This window comes from Colius striatus, chromosome Z (assembly GCF_028858725.1).
Source record: "Colius striatus isolate bColStr4 chromosome Z, bColStr4.1.hap1, whole genome shotgun sequence".
Lineage (NCBI taxonomy): Eukaryota > Metazoa > Chordata > Aves > Coliiformes > Coliidae > Colius > Colius striatus.
In genome coordinates, this window is record NC_084790.1 from 63,857,955 (window position 1) to 63,872,438 (window position 14,484).

A 14,484-nucleotide genomic window follows, 5' to 3' on the forward strand; every position below is an offset into this window, starting at 1 on the left:
TGAGATCTGGTCATTACTATTTACAATGTGATTGCTCATCCCTCACTGCTAAAGACTCATTTGTGCTGATCACAATACAAAACCAAGCCAAAACTTGTAAAAAGTGAAAGTAAAAAAGTAAAAAAAAAAGAAATTGAAAAATCTTGTCTATTTCTGTATTTCTTGTAATTATACACATCTTATATTAAGCTGGTCTCAAACAATCAGAAATATCATAGTCCTTCATTTTGCATAATATAAATAATGTAGCCATTTCAAATAGCTACCGAGTTGCCGGTCAACTGTTGCTACTTTTTGACCCCACTGAATTATTCAACATTTTTGTATACACTCCTTTAAAAAAAAAAATTATTCAGGAAAGACATTATTTGGTTCTATTTCCAGGTACTTACCTGATTGCCAAGCTCTAAGTTTTCTGAGTATACTGCTATTTGTCGTTTTGTTTGCTTCTCATCTGGCAAACAGTTGGCCAAAATTACAAGTGCATCACATCCATATTTATCGATGAATGCTTTCAGATCTCCAACAAGACTCCTGTGTAACACACAGTCCTGAAATGTGATTAAAAAAAAAAAAAAAAAAAAAAAGGTCAGCATATTTTCTTTGATTTTTCCATGCAAATCTGTGGTGAAAATAGCCAGAACTGTTCATAAGCCTCAGTGCTGGATAAACAAAATTCCATTCCATTTGTCAAAACAACTATGTGCTTGAAAAAAAACAAGAACCTGGCTCACAGTATAACAGACTTTTATTTATGTAGAATGTTAAAGTACTAAAAGTAGGTTTCGTCTCCTTGAAACTACTGCTGGAACAGAGTTCTTACTTGTTTTTGCAACTTGCTTTTGCAAGGTTGCTTAGAAGTATTGAGCTACTGCTATTTCTCGATTAAAACCCCCGTTTGTTAGGGGAAAAAAAAGGTATTAATTTTTTCAGATCAATATTAAAATAATAGTATTGGAAGTACAAAATCAGGCACTCAAACTGTACGTGCTACCCTTTACATGTATCCATTCACGTTACATGATTATATACAATTTTACCATGGATTACTCTTTTAGATTCCTTTACTCCTCATCTTTGAATGCTGTGCAAATCTTCAAAACAATAACCTCCCAAAATATTGACAGAGCAAGGCAAACTAGTTTTTCAGTCAAAAACTCACTTGTTTTCACAAACACACCTACCAAAGTCAGAGGAGGGAAACGCTGCTTTTGTTATTCCTATTCCTATTAGACAAGCCCAATAATGAATTATCCAGATTTTGCAACATAAACCATACATCCCTGTTTTGCACCTCCGGACACAACACACAAAGTAGAAATGTCTGCCTTGAGTCATCAGTTCTGATAACTGCTAGTGAACAAAGCCTAATAAATTTTGTTTTCTCCTTTATGATTCTGCTATTTGTACTTGAGATAATTTTTTGTTATCTTCTAGCTAGCAGTTCTGATGCTGCTAAGCTACACTGGCCTTGAATAAACAGCAGTTCATCACAAACACAACTGTATATGCAGACTGGCATGTTATTCCCCTGCATCTGTCTCCTACCTAATAAATTACTGTTTTGGTTACATATATACAAATATTATTTATTAATCTACTCAAATGTGTCCACAAAATGTGTCTCCCTCCCTGTAAATTAAACCTAAAACAAAACAAAACAAAAAATCTGTTTGTCAAATGCTTTAGAAGCAGATTCTTTTTCCAAGATTAGAGATGAAGTTCCACTTTGACATTTGCATGGCACCAAAAATGAAGTTTACTGTGAGATTAATGCACACACACAAGCCAGCTGTCATTTTACAGAAATGAAATCTGAATAGGGGTTATGGTGATGAAGTATGGTGAATAAGGCTTGAATGTCCAAACCAGTAACATTTTTCTGAAGAATTTTCTGAAGTATTTAGTATATTAGAAGGAGAACTAAAACATGCTTAAGCATGGTAAATTTATTTCAGTTACCCCATTCCTAATTGCAGTTAGGATAATTAAAATCTATCTGAATAAAAAATTTGAACTAGAGCAGATTCAAAACTATCTGAAAACTCTTAATAACTCCTTATCTCAGTTACTCACTTACAGACAATTCAAGTAGACCAGGAGGTCACAGGGAAGGATATGGACGAATCAAGAATCTAATATGCAAGGTGTTTTATGGCTGCTCATAAGGTAAACAAATCATCTTTCTAATAAATGTCGAGCATGCAAGCCTCATGATGCTTTATCTTCTATACTGTTTTGTCAGCTGGCAAATGGAAGGAAATCAGATTTTTCAGATAAAATCATGTGACGGATCTGGAAGCCTCATGGAACTGACATTGACTACAATAATATCTGCCACCATCCCAGTCTGCATTTGGCACTCACAAAGTGGTACATTGTGGGGTGCCAAAAATCTTGCTTTCTGCAGAATTTTGAGGTAGAAACCTGTTAACCTGCCTACATGTGTAGCAAAAAGTCCTCTGTCGCAACCATAACCAGCTGGAGAGCCAGTATGTGCATGTAGAATGACTGGAGATATTTTTCTAGAGTTTAAGGCCAAGGACTACTACAGCATCACAGACTAAGACTATGAATAGAATAGAACAAGATAAAAAGATCAGCTAGCAGCTCTTTGTTGCTGAGAACGGTTGCCACAGTAAGGATGTGGCATCAAATGCCAAAAAAATGAATGGTGAGTTCTACCAGTCAGAGCAGGAATTAAAGATGTAAATGGTTATGAAGGTGCTAAAATCTGAATTTGCCTTGTGCTTTTTTTTTTGCTAACTTATGTCATATGATCAAGAGCAATACTGAGGAAGTAATGCAGCAGCAGATGATGCAGTAGCCCGCTGCTGTAAGCAGAGAAGCTGACAAGTATGTTTCCCTGATGGATCAATTGGAATGGAGATCTTCACACTGGGACATATTAACATAAACCACAGTGGACATGTACTACCTCTGTAATTATCTAATGCAGCTAGTTGAGGTTCTCCCTATTTCTACCATGCTGCCAAACCCAATGTTATTTGGGTTGTGTATTTTTTTATTCTTGAGATTCTCAGCATGTTGATGACTGATAGAAGCACAAAGATTAACTCTGAGCCAGCCACACGTCCTCCCCTACTGGGTACAAGCTGCAGAAGAAAATCAGCTGTGTACTACTGTGTGTACTTGCATTTATCTGTAAAGTAGAGTAAAAAAAGAGTAACTTCTCATGCAAGCATCCTTTCTGTGTTACAGCATCAATAAGGAATGGAGTTGCTGCCCTGTAAGAAAATCCTGTAATAGCTAGAATGACCAAAAGATGGAAATCTCTGCTATGAATAGGCTGTCTCCAGTACGTTTTGCATGGATTGGATTGCATGCTGATTCAATGCTCCACCCCTCAGGGTTCCCATCACCTAACGGGAGGAAGGACTGTCTATAGGGTTTTCTCCTTATAATGTTACTTCTAATAAACTGTTTTAAAAGTTACTTCACAGAATCTGCATTCTTTTTTTACTGGGATCATACTGGACCGCCATCACCTGATGCAAACACTATCAGCTGAAGGGAGACATCTCAGAGCAGCATGTGTGCCAGCAGCACACATCACAATGAAAGAATATACCTTTAAAAAAAAACACACAAGTTCTTTGAGGATTTACAGGTACAAGAGGGCAAAAGATGTATTATGGTATATCTGATCAACAATAATACTGAGGAAGTCATTAAGGCATGGTCAGAACACAGTCCAAGTTAAGCAAAATGATCCTGATCACATCCCATTTATTACTTTACCCCAGAGCCTATCAACAAGATTTTTTTCTGACAAAAAAAGGTTATTATTCATCAAAGGTATAAAACCCAAGACCTTATTCATTCCGTGATATCAGATACAAGACACAAGCTTCTCACCTACTAGTACTAAGCAACAACTAATATTAAAAAAAAAAAATCCGATGGTACTATCCAGTTTTCCCATAAACAGTTACTTTCATAATGAACAATAAATGTTTTTCACACGGTATTCTTTCACAAAGTGCGTCCAGAAATTAAACTCAAGGCAAATAGGCACTGTTAAAATAATAAGTCAAAGAGTAAATTCACTGGAAAATGCTGTTGACTAAGCTACTGAATAAAAAGAAATATTAGATTTTACATCATCATGTTTTACAGCATCATGACTCTACTCATCATTTTTTTTTGTTGATTGGACTATTAATCAAAATGTAAAATTAATTATTGATTTTTAAATAAGCAAAGGTAGTTTCATCACATTAATAAATATTACTAACTTAAGTGATCATTTTTTCTAAAACTTACTTTAATTCCATCTCTCCCTGCAAATGTTCATAAAATTTACTCTTTCAAACTAGTACCAATAACACGATCTAGATTTTCCCTTCACAAGCATTCAAACATTCAGATAAATACAGTTGCAAACAAGGAACTCGTATAAACTACCAAAGATACACTGAATGATATGCCAGACATATGGACTTTTCCACAAACTTCCTAACCTAAGTAAGCAACAAGAATGTTGCATATATTGTAAATACTAACAGAAAAGAAAGCATTTCCTTCAGAAATGAAAAAATGTTCATCATTTCAATAGTTAAGCTACTACATCCCAAATTAATTACAAGCACTGTAAAACATGCTGTTGATGAATTAGTATAGCAGGAAATACATTGACATACAGGTACACCATGACAAAGGTCAGTCAGCTATTCACTTTTCTACTCCTCTCCCTTACTTTATTAGCATGTGCTGGCTTAAATATTAATTAGTATTTGCACAGTGTACAGCAGGTAGGCAGCATATGTAAACACTATTAGTTGTCATAATACCCTCTAAGTAACCTATAACCAAAAAGAAGAATTGACTGCATGTATCCCTGAAGTGTACGACATTTGAAATAAACACAATAGAGTAGTAAATATATTTTGCAAATACTGCAGAAATTTAGTGTCTTAGCTTTGTAATAAAATTGTGTATTTGCTTTGTCTAATACATGGAAATAGTTTAAACAATGCTACAACATAACAATATGGTGAACATTCTGAAATGACAAGTATTTTTTTATCATCCAGGTAAATAGAATGAGGAAGTTTAAGATATTAACAGACTCCTGAAGGATTTTTGAAAATTATTTTTTCAGTTATTATGGATTTCTATTGAGAAATACCATTTTACATAGGCTGTATACAGTCGTGAAACTTCTTTCTCTGAAACTCAGTTTTTTAATAGGAATCTCTTTTTTAAATTGAATAGTTAACATGACTACAAACATGGGTGAGCTTTTAAAATAAGCAAAATTTCCAAGAAATACCCAAAAACAATTTGTAACTTTATAGAATCATAGAATGGTTTATCTCTAGCAACACTTTCTGATTCATGAAGACAACAGCAAATTACTCAAGTGATCACTGTAAATGTACATTACACACACTTCTGATTCTTCTAAGCTAACTGTGTCAATATTAACCTGACCAAATTAAGAACAAACTGTCTCTTTTGTTCTTCATACTCCTCACATAGAGAGCACAATATGGCTTTTGTCAGAAGTGCTCCATCATTTTGGCTCAAGGAAACTGTCAGTACAGTTTGGGATTTGTTATTCATGGGCAGATACCCTGATGGGTCTAATGAAGCCTTTCTGCTGACAACTCATTTGCTAAAAATACCCTACCATCACAAAATATAAATGAGGAATATCACTGTATTCCATTACAATTTTCACAACCAAATCAATTATGACAATACAGAAGTTAATACATACTGCTTCACCCTGTATTCTCTTACTATTTCATGGTCAGTACTTCTGCATTCCAGTTTATTTCTATGTGATCACTGATAAAACTTTATGACATACTTAAATTGCAATATAATAGGGTAAACACCAATGTTATAGCACACATGCAGAGCTAACAGTCTGTGTGCCATTTGTTGTAAATCCAGCTAATTACTAGAACCCCCTCCTTAAAAAAAAAAAAAAAGGGAAAAAAGGCAGAAAAGGTTCAATTTTTTGTAAAAGTTTTCAGGTAAGGTCACTAAAAATGGAAAAACCAATATAAATAGTATAATGTTTGTAAAACTCCAGAAACATGGAAAAGTATATTCACTATTTTATTTCTTTTTTCTATCAACACCACTAGTGAAAACACTCCATTCAAAATTCACCATCTTTTGTGTAAGGAAAGATTTAATTTTTCTGTTGTGCATTTCAATCTACCAATAGCAGCTCTGCTCTACCAGTATTTACCAGACTTCTGAAAAGAATAGCAGCTAATTCTGCGGTTTTTGTGTTGCTGTTTAAAGTTTCCAAGGAGAAACAAGCATTAGGGCCTAAACCCAAGAGCAAGAGAATGGGCATCTGAGAGCTTGTGCTACCCAGCTCTACAGAGATCCCAGCCAGACCTTAACTCAGGCAGCATCCTGAGCTTAACTTACCTACAAATTTAAGCAGGAAATTCTATACCACCATGGAACAGTGCATATAGAATGAAGTGATGAATGCTTGTTTATCATTTACTATAGGTGACAGTTGTGTTTTTGCAGTCTATTATTTTCATTAAATATAGAATAACTAAAAAGAAAAAAGTAAAGAGGAAGGAATTACTAATCTATAACAACATAAAACACCATGCTGTCTCAATGAAAATGTGTTTAGCCAGATACACACTGGAAACAGTGCCTTTTCTAGAACACTGGTGCATTTTAAGACATTGTGTCTTAACAACAATCCACTCTCCATTAATTGAGATTACAGCTAAACAAGTTTTATTGCCACTTCCTACAAGTACGGGGTATTCAAATTCAGCCTTCTCCGCTTTAATCTGTTCTTTTAACCAGACCTTACGAAGATGTCCACACTTTAAATCTATTTAGCACAGTATACAATTTTGAGGAAAGACTGGAAAGTCTCAATTCATTCATAAAAATAATAACTGTAAAAAAGATGCTCAGGTAAACAGCCAAACTTCAGTTCCATTATTCTGCATTTTCAGAGCTAGTCGAGACAGATTTCTATTTAGCAGCTACGATACAGTATCTCCATGTATCTTAAGATATCTACATAATGTAACAACATCATAATGGCCCATTTGGCTTAGAACATTCTCCATCCAGCTGGAATACCTGCCTTCAGCAGCCATCACTGCCACCCACGTGAAGCAACACAAATTCTTATCCATAAGCAAAGCAGCCTCCTCTGACCACTGAGGTGTGTAGCTACCTGCCTGAAATATAACAATCAAAAATGCTCCCTGGTGTTGGTGGGGTCTCTGCATACACACTCAAAGAAAGCACTGGAGGACTGAAATCCTCTTAAGGCGTTGCCATTACTGCATGAGATAAAATTAAGCATGTAGCCTGGAGACATAAATGCAGGCAATGGTGTGCAAACTGTTGTGGTCTGCACTGGAATAACATGACAATATTAGATGGCTGTGACCACAAAATCAGAAGAAAAAAATGTTTTGCAGTGGCATGGGACTGAAAGAAAGGATCTACGTGATCTAGTCTAAGGACATGAAGGTGAAAGTGCTTACTTATTTATACCTTCAAGGGAAGAAATTCAAAACACCTGTAATTTGTCACATTGTTTTTGGATGTTTCCTGTAATAAGAAAATCGTGAATGTAAAGATAAAGCTGTCATTTTTCAGCATTTTTTACAGTTGAAGGACAAGTAGTTTGCTGTTGTTAAAAACACAGAATATAGCAAAACATATAGATGTAACTGTCAAGCATAAAGGTTTAAATGCTACCTCCTTTTCCAAGTGTGTTTTTAAAACTCCACCTCTGTAAAACAATCGAAGAGACAAACTAGAAAACTTGCTATCCTAATAGCATGATTTGCTCTAAGTACGGAACTGTACAGGGAAACATTTTTGCACTATGTTGAAATGTAAAATGCAATCCCTCCAGGTCGTTTTAAAGGCTAAAAAACCTATGTACATATTTTCTGGAGCAAATTGCATGGAAAGTCTCCTTGGTATGAGTATCCAAAGCCTAAAAGTAAAAGAACTCAAAGATCTGCTTCCACAACACATTTATAAGCAAGTATCACCTGTAAAAAATATGCACAAAATGTCTAAAAGATGAAAAGGAAAATCTCCAAACTGAAGTACAGGATAATATATACAATCTAATGCATTATTTACCTCAGAAACTTAGAGGAGAAAAAAAACCTACTATTTTTGTGTCTTACTAGTCAATAGGTCACATGGACATAGTATATGATACACTCTTTTCATTCTCCTTTATATTACTCAGCTTTCTGATCCTAGGTAAAGAACTTCCATCTGATTTCTCCACAGCTTGTAAATCAATTACAAAATATAGAAAAAAGTAGAACCTACCACTTCAGTTACAAGGTTCATTTAATCACATACAATATTTGATTTCACTGTTGACTGATTAGCAAGGGGAAACAAGCAAAGGGCTGACTTGGAAGACTGATGAATTAAAACATAAGGAACATCACAATCCTATAGATAGTGACCATAAACTGTCTATTTTAGCCAGTTAAGTCTCAGGTGTAAGTTTATATGTAATAATTCATACCTTACAAAGTAATTCCCATGCAAACATGGTAATGAAAAAACACATTTCTGGCTGTCAAGAAAATTTCTGCCAAAATTAATCAACCATTCATCCATTCAGGCTCTTTGCATACCCTTTTGTCAAAGACGGAATACTAAGAGATTTCTTTCCTCTTCCACACACTCATTTCAATGGTTTGTAGAATCCATCAAGCCTGAGTTGATTTATTGAACTGTCTCTTAGCTCAGCAGTATAACTATAGCAAATGAACTGGTAACTTCTCAAAAAACAGCAGCGATTCAACAATATCTGGTTTATTTAATTCCTTCTAACTTCAGATTAGCAATTACTTAAAGACACTGTCCTGCATTCTTTAGAAGTTCTGTATGCAATTTTATGCTGGCATGTTTTGTTTACTTTTCTTTAATATTTTGACATTTGACACAGGCATTTTTTAATCATAACTGATGCTGTAACCTACTTAAATCTTCACATCATCACACTAGATAATATGCTTCTACTGCTAGTCAATGGAACTTTCAAATTTAAATACATTACTGCTATGTACTTTTATGTGAGCCTTCTTACTCATTGTGCTATCACCACTGAAAAATAATTACCCACTTCAAGTCTCCACCTATTTCTTTAATTACACAGACAACTTTGCACACATATTCAAATATTTTTGTATTGATCTGATTCCATCACTAGTAATGAGAATTGTTATAAAAAGTAGTTAAGGCATAAAAAAACAGAGCTATGCCAAGCCATTTGAAACAATGTTTAAACATGGCTTTTATCACTAAGCATCGTCCATTGAACCCCATGGAGCACATTTATCACTCACCAGCTTTGCATTTTTCTTCATAAAGATATATGACCTTTGCCTATTAGATTCCATTAGCAGGGCACCATACAAGGCTCCTCTGCAGATGACAGGATACAAAGCTAAACAACCTCGCCTGAAGGATTTGTGAGAACAAGCCCATCTTCAATCTTTGTCCCTGGGAGGCACTTCTAACACCTGCCAACCACAGCACTATCATCAGAAAAACATTTAGAGATTTATCTTCAGGCTGGTGATTATAAAAGATAATTTGTTTGGAGTATGGATAAAGTTGGTCTAGCATAAACAAACTACAAGCTCAAATTATATGACGAACCTCATTAACTGTTGATTTAACCACTGCAAATCCATGAACAAATGTTGTATCAAAATGTTAATTCTTCCTGAAGATATAAACAAGGAAGAAAACTAAATGTTAAGGCAAGATGGTGAGCTATTCTTATGTGCACTTGTAATGCTTTTAGCTTAAGTAAGAAATGAGAGACTTGTTTTACCGTAACAATGTCAACAATACAGTATTGATATTTTTCCATAAACATGTAGTTTTGTCAGACAAAATGTGCTACAGAGAGATGAAACAGTGCTTTCTCTCCTACTTTCAGGAATACTTCACATTTTTTGTTTGGAGACAGCAAGATTAGATGTACCACTGAAAGTATTTTCAATAGCAAGAAGGTAGGAACTTTGTAAATGCATACCATCACAGACAGTCTGAAAAATTACATGCATATTTGTGTCTTCTATATAACACAAATCATACATATCCTCCATGCATACAAAAGGAAATAACTTCCTCCTAACCTCTGAAAATTACTTTCACTCCAGCTAATAAATCATCAGTCTCCAGACAAGAGCATATATAGAAATAACATAGCTGTGTTAGTTCTGAAGGCTTTTTGGTTTTGCTTTTTGGAGGGTTTTTTTTGATATAGCAGAAGACAAATCTGTCCTCTCTTTGGTAAAGGGGAGAAAAATTCTGACAGATTTCCTACTGTAGCCAAGAGAACAGTCGGTCGACATCTCTACCTGATGTTGCTGGGCTATGGACTAGCAAAGTTCCATTGCACTGTATCACTGCCAGCATCCTTGTTTCTTAACACCACTATGCTGAGGGGGAAAACACATTTGTGCACAGGAAGTAGAAGGAAACCAGAGGTTTCTTCTCCAGTATAAGACTCTGAATAATTCATAGAATCACAGAATGGTAGGGTTGGAAGGGACTTTTAGAGATCATCTAGTCCAACTCCCCTGCAGAAGCAGGTCCACCTAGATCAGGTCACATAGGAACATGTCCAGGAGGGTCTTGAAAACCGCCAAGGAAGGACACCCCACAACCCCTCTGTGCAGCCTGTTCCACTGTTCCCTCACCCTCACAGTAAAATAGTAATTTCTTATGTTTAAATAGAACTTTTTGTGTTCCAGATCCATATCTTTACCCCTTGTCCTGTTGCTAGATACTATAAAAAAAATGGATGCCCCAACCTCCTGACATCCATTATTTAGATATTTGTAAATATTCATAAGATTCCTCCTCAATCTCCTCTTCTCTAGACAGCCCCAGTTCCTGCAGCCTTTCCTTGTATGAAAGATGTTCCAGTTCCTTGATCATATTGGTGGCCCTGTGCTGGACTCTCTCCAGATGTTCCCTGTCCCTCTTGAGCTGAGGAGCCCAGAACTGGACACACAACTCCAGATGAGGCCTCACCAGGGCAGAGTAGAGGGGGAGAAGAATCTCCTTTGACCTGCTGGCCACACTCTTCTTGATGCATCCCAGGATGCCGTTGGCCTTTGCTGGCTCATTGTTAGTTTATTATCAATCAGGACTCCCAGGTATCTCTCTGCAGAGCTGCTCTCCAGCAGGTCAATCCCCAGCCTGTCCTGGTGCCTGGGGTTGTTCCTTCCCAGATGTAGGACTCTGCACTTGCCCTTGTTGAACCTCACGAAGTTCCTCTCTGCCCAACTCTCAAGTCAGTCAATTTACTTAATAACCAATACCAGTCTTGATCAACATTCTTAATACAGACTAGAAAAATCACAAAAAACCTTTTAGATGGAACTCAAAAACTTGCAGATAAAGCAGTCAAGAGAAGAAACTTTGAAAATATTTTGTGAGATGATATTATCTCTCAGCATTAATTCCTTCTAAAAGGTAATGGTATTTAATATGAAATGATTAGCTTATTGGCAATTAAAAAAAAAAAAACAACAAAGAAATCACCACACAAAAAAACCCAACAAAATCTCCTGGGGACACTATCTGTCTAAGTGAGCCTCACACAGCACTGCAGCCATGGAGATGCACTCACATTTCCTTTTCTAGTTCAGTTACCAAAATTTTTAGCAATTTATAATCCCCTAAATCTATTTAAGTTGTTTAAAGGATAAATGGCAGTTTTAAATTCCAGGTTGATGGCTTTTGAATTTCTTACTTTTTTTTAATGTCACATTTACTTTGCTAATTTAAGGATATTGTTTCCATTTCTACTAATTTCCTTCCTATAGCAATTGAATTTTCAGCAAGAACCACTAATGACACTTTAAGAACCTAATTTTAGCTTGTCATAATTTACCCACCTACCTCTTTGCAAATACAGATTCTTGTTGAGGCAAAATGGTCTTTGATTGTACCTCAGTCTTTACTATACTTTTGCACTCTCATTCACAATGAATGTTTTGCTTTCAGCAGCATTCATACCTGTCTTTGAAATGCCCTGCTCTAATGGGGGTCTCTGCATATTAAAAAACACAAACAATAATTATTAATTTTAGGTGTTCATTTTTGAAGCCTGAATGAATGGATCAATTCAGAATCAAAAGAAACAATCAAAAGTTTTGCACTGTATGCTAAATCACTGGCACTTTGGCTGCCCATGCTGCCTAGTCAATACGGAGTATCTCTCATCTGGAATACAACTGGAGTCAAAACAGTAACTACACTGGCTGCTTCTGAACAGGAACCAGGAATTGGACAGAGACGATCAAACACTGTGCACCAAATCTTGCCACCAAAAAAAAATCCCAGCCCTTTTACAAGTAAGAACAGCAATTCAGTTTCTTGTAGGCCACTTAAGTTTTCCTAAGGATTCCTCTAATAAGCACTTACAGTTATGCAAGCAAAATGCCTGTAGCAACTCATTTGTTAAACAGTCAGTTCCTTCAGAAGAGATAAAAGGAGTCATTACCAACACAATGGAAAACAGGATAAACCAAAGTTCTTTGCAGATTCCTGTCAGAGGACAAACACTCTGGTGTGCCATCTTTTGCCTCCATTTTACATTTACAATAGCTGGGACAGCATCATTGAGATGGTTCAAGCTTCTGAGAACAAAATACAAGCTGTAGATTTTGGATTACAGCTGGCAGGATCACGTTCTCCAGCACACATGCTTTATTGAGAAAGTTGTGCTTAGCTTTTTTGCTAGATAACTACAAGTGAAAAATGAGTTGCAAAGCAAGACAGCACCATGTATTCCACTCAAGAGATGGCACCAGCATGTAAATCTAGTTTAATACCCATGGTCCCTCGGGGCCCAAGGCAGCTGGAATACATTTAATATAGTTCTAATTTTACTTGATACTTATATGGAACCCTCAATGTTTAAAAGAAGTTATGATTGAGATTGGTAAACAAAAAAGTGCTCTAACTTTTAACATTACAGCAAGAGTGAGTGGCATTCAAAATATTTCTTTTCCATTATGTTCAGCAGCCAGGCAAATTAGTTTCCAAGAACTTTTGATGGTGCTGACCACATTAGGTCATTACTACCACTGCAGTCTAGGGCAATTTTAGAACTCACCAATTGTTGGTAATTCCACCATGTGCAGTATTGATCGTACCTAGTACAACTGACTCTCCTTGTGACACTACAGCCTTCTTGCAAGCATTTAAATCTTAAGCCAAGCTTCATCTCTCAAGTAAACTGTATAATAAGACTGTTAATAAAATAAATACATGTATTTCTACATAAACTGAATAAAAAACTATTTTACTGTGAGGGTGACGGAGCAGTGGCACAGGCTGCCCAGGGAGGGTGCTGAGTCTCCTTCCTTGGAGGTCTTCAAGACCCACCTGGATGCGTTCCTATGCGACCTGATCTAGGTGAACCTGCTTCTGCAGGAGGGTTAGACTAGATGATCTCTAAAGGTCCCTTCCAACCCCTACCATTCTATGATTCTGTGACAACAAACAACAAAATAAAAACCAAATATTTAGTAAGTTGACAGCACATATATAAGTATCTGAGGGTGTCATTTATTTTCTGAAAACATTATTAAAAGTGTTAACATGTAGCTGAGAAAAGTAGCTCCAAATAGCACCCAATCTTCTTTCAAACCATGAAAAAACTCCATGTGGAATGACCCCCTTCACTGCTTCATGCTTTGCAAAGCCATCTCTGGCTGAGTGCTTCAGAGAGGCATATTATGGAACGCATAATATAGTATCACAACCATGTAGTAGCTGATAAGTAACAAAGGCTCTTTAAACAACTTGCACGTTAAATGGTGTAACTAATCTATTACTCTACTTTTAGCAACTCCGTTAGGACACCAGAATAAACAGTGGTATCACAGACCTACAGCTCTTTTGATGAAGACACTAGTAGCATAATCCTTCACAAAAGAAAGATTTTAAATCCCAAATCTGAAAAAAAAAAAAAAAAAAAAAGACAGAATGGTCCAGAGCTAGGAGGACATAAAGGTACTGACTTAGTTCTCTTTACACTAAAGTAGAAACCCTTCCAGTCCTCTCTCTTATGAAAGGAATTAAGCACGGCTCTTCTGTACACTTCAGGAGAACAACATGCCTGTATACAATGTGTGGTTTACCTCCGGTAATGCGCTCCCACCAGGAAGGAAAGCAGAAGTGACAAGAATAGAAAATGCGGCATTCTTTGCTACTTCTATTGGCAAAAAGCTACGTCCAGTTAACTCACAGGAGAAAGAGAATGTGGCAAAGAAACTGAGAACAGGCAGAAGGAGAGACTAAAAGTGAGTATCCATAAAATTGACACGTGAGTTATATTGAGTTCATTGAATGAAACACTGGAAAACACAAGGTACAGGAAGAAAGGGAACATCCGAGCGTTACGTGTAAAAAAAGGAGCCTTCAAGAAGCCCTGCTGCC

General features: G+C 36.2%; 1 protein-coding gene across 2 annotated transcripts in view; it reads right to left on the minus strand.

The window, feature by feature from the left end:
- PRUNE2 (prune homolog 2 with BCH domain) overlaps positions 1 to 14,484 on the minus strand; it is a 141,097-nt gene that overhangs the window by 60,238 nt on the left and 66,375 nt on the right. For both annotated transcript variants that reach the window (XM_062017851.1, XM_062017852.1), the window contains one exon: positions 393 to 551. In XM_062017851.1, the coding sequence (XP_061873835.1) occupies positions 393 to 551 (159 nt within the window). The remainder of the gene's footprint in view (positions 1 to 392; positions 552 to 14,484) is intronic.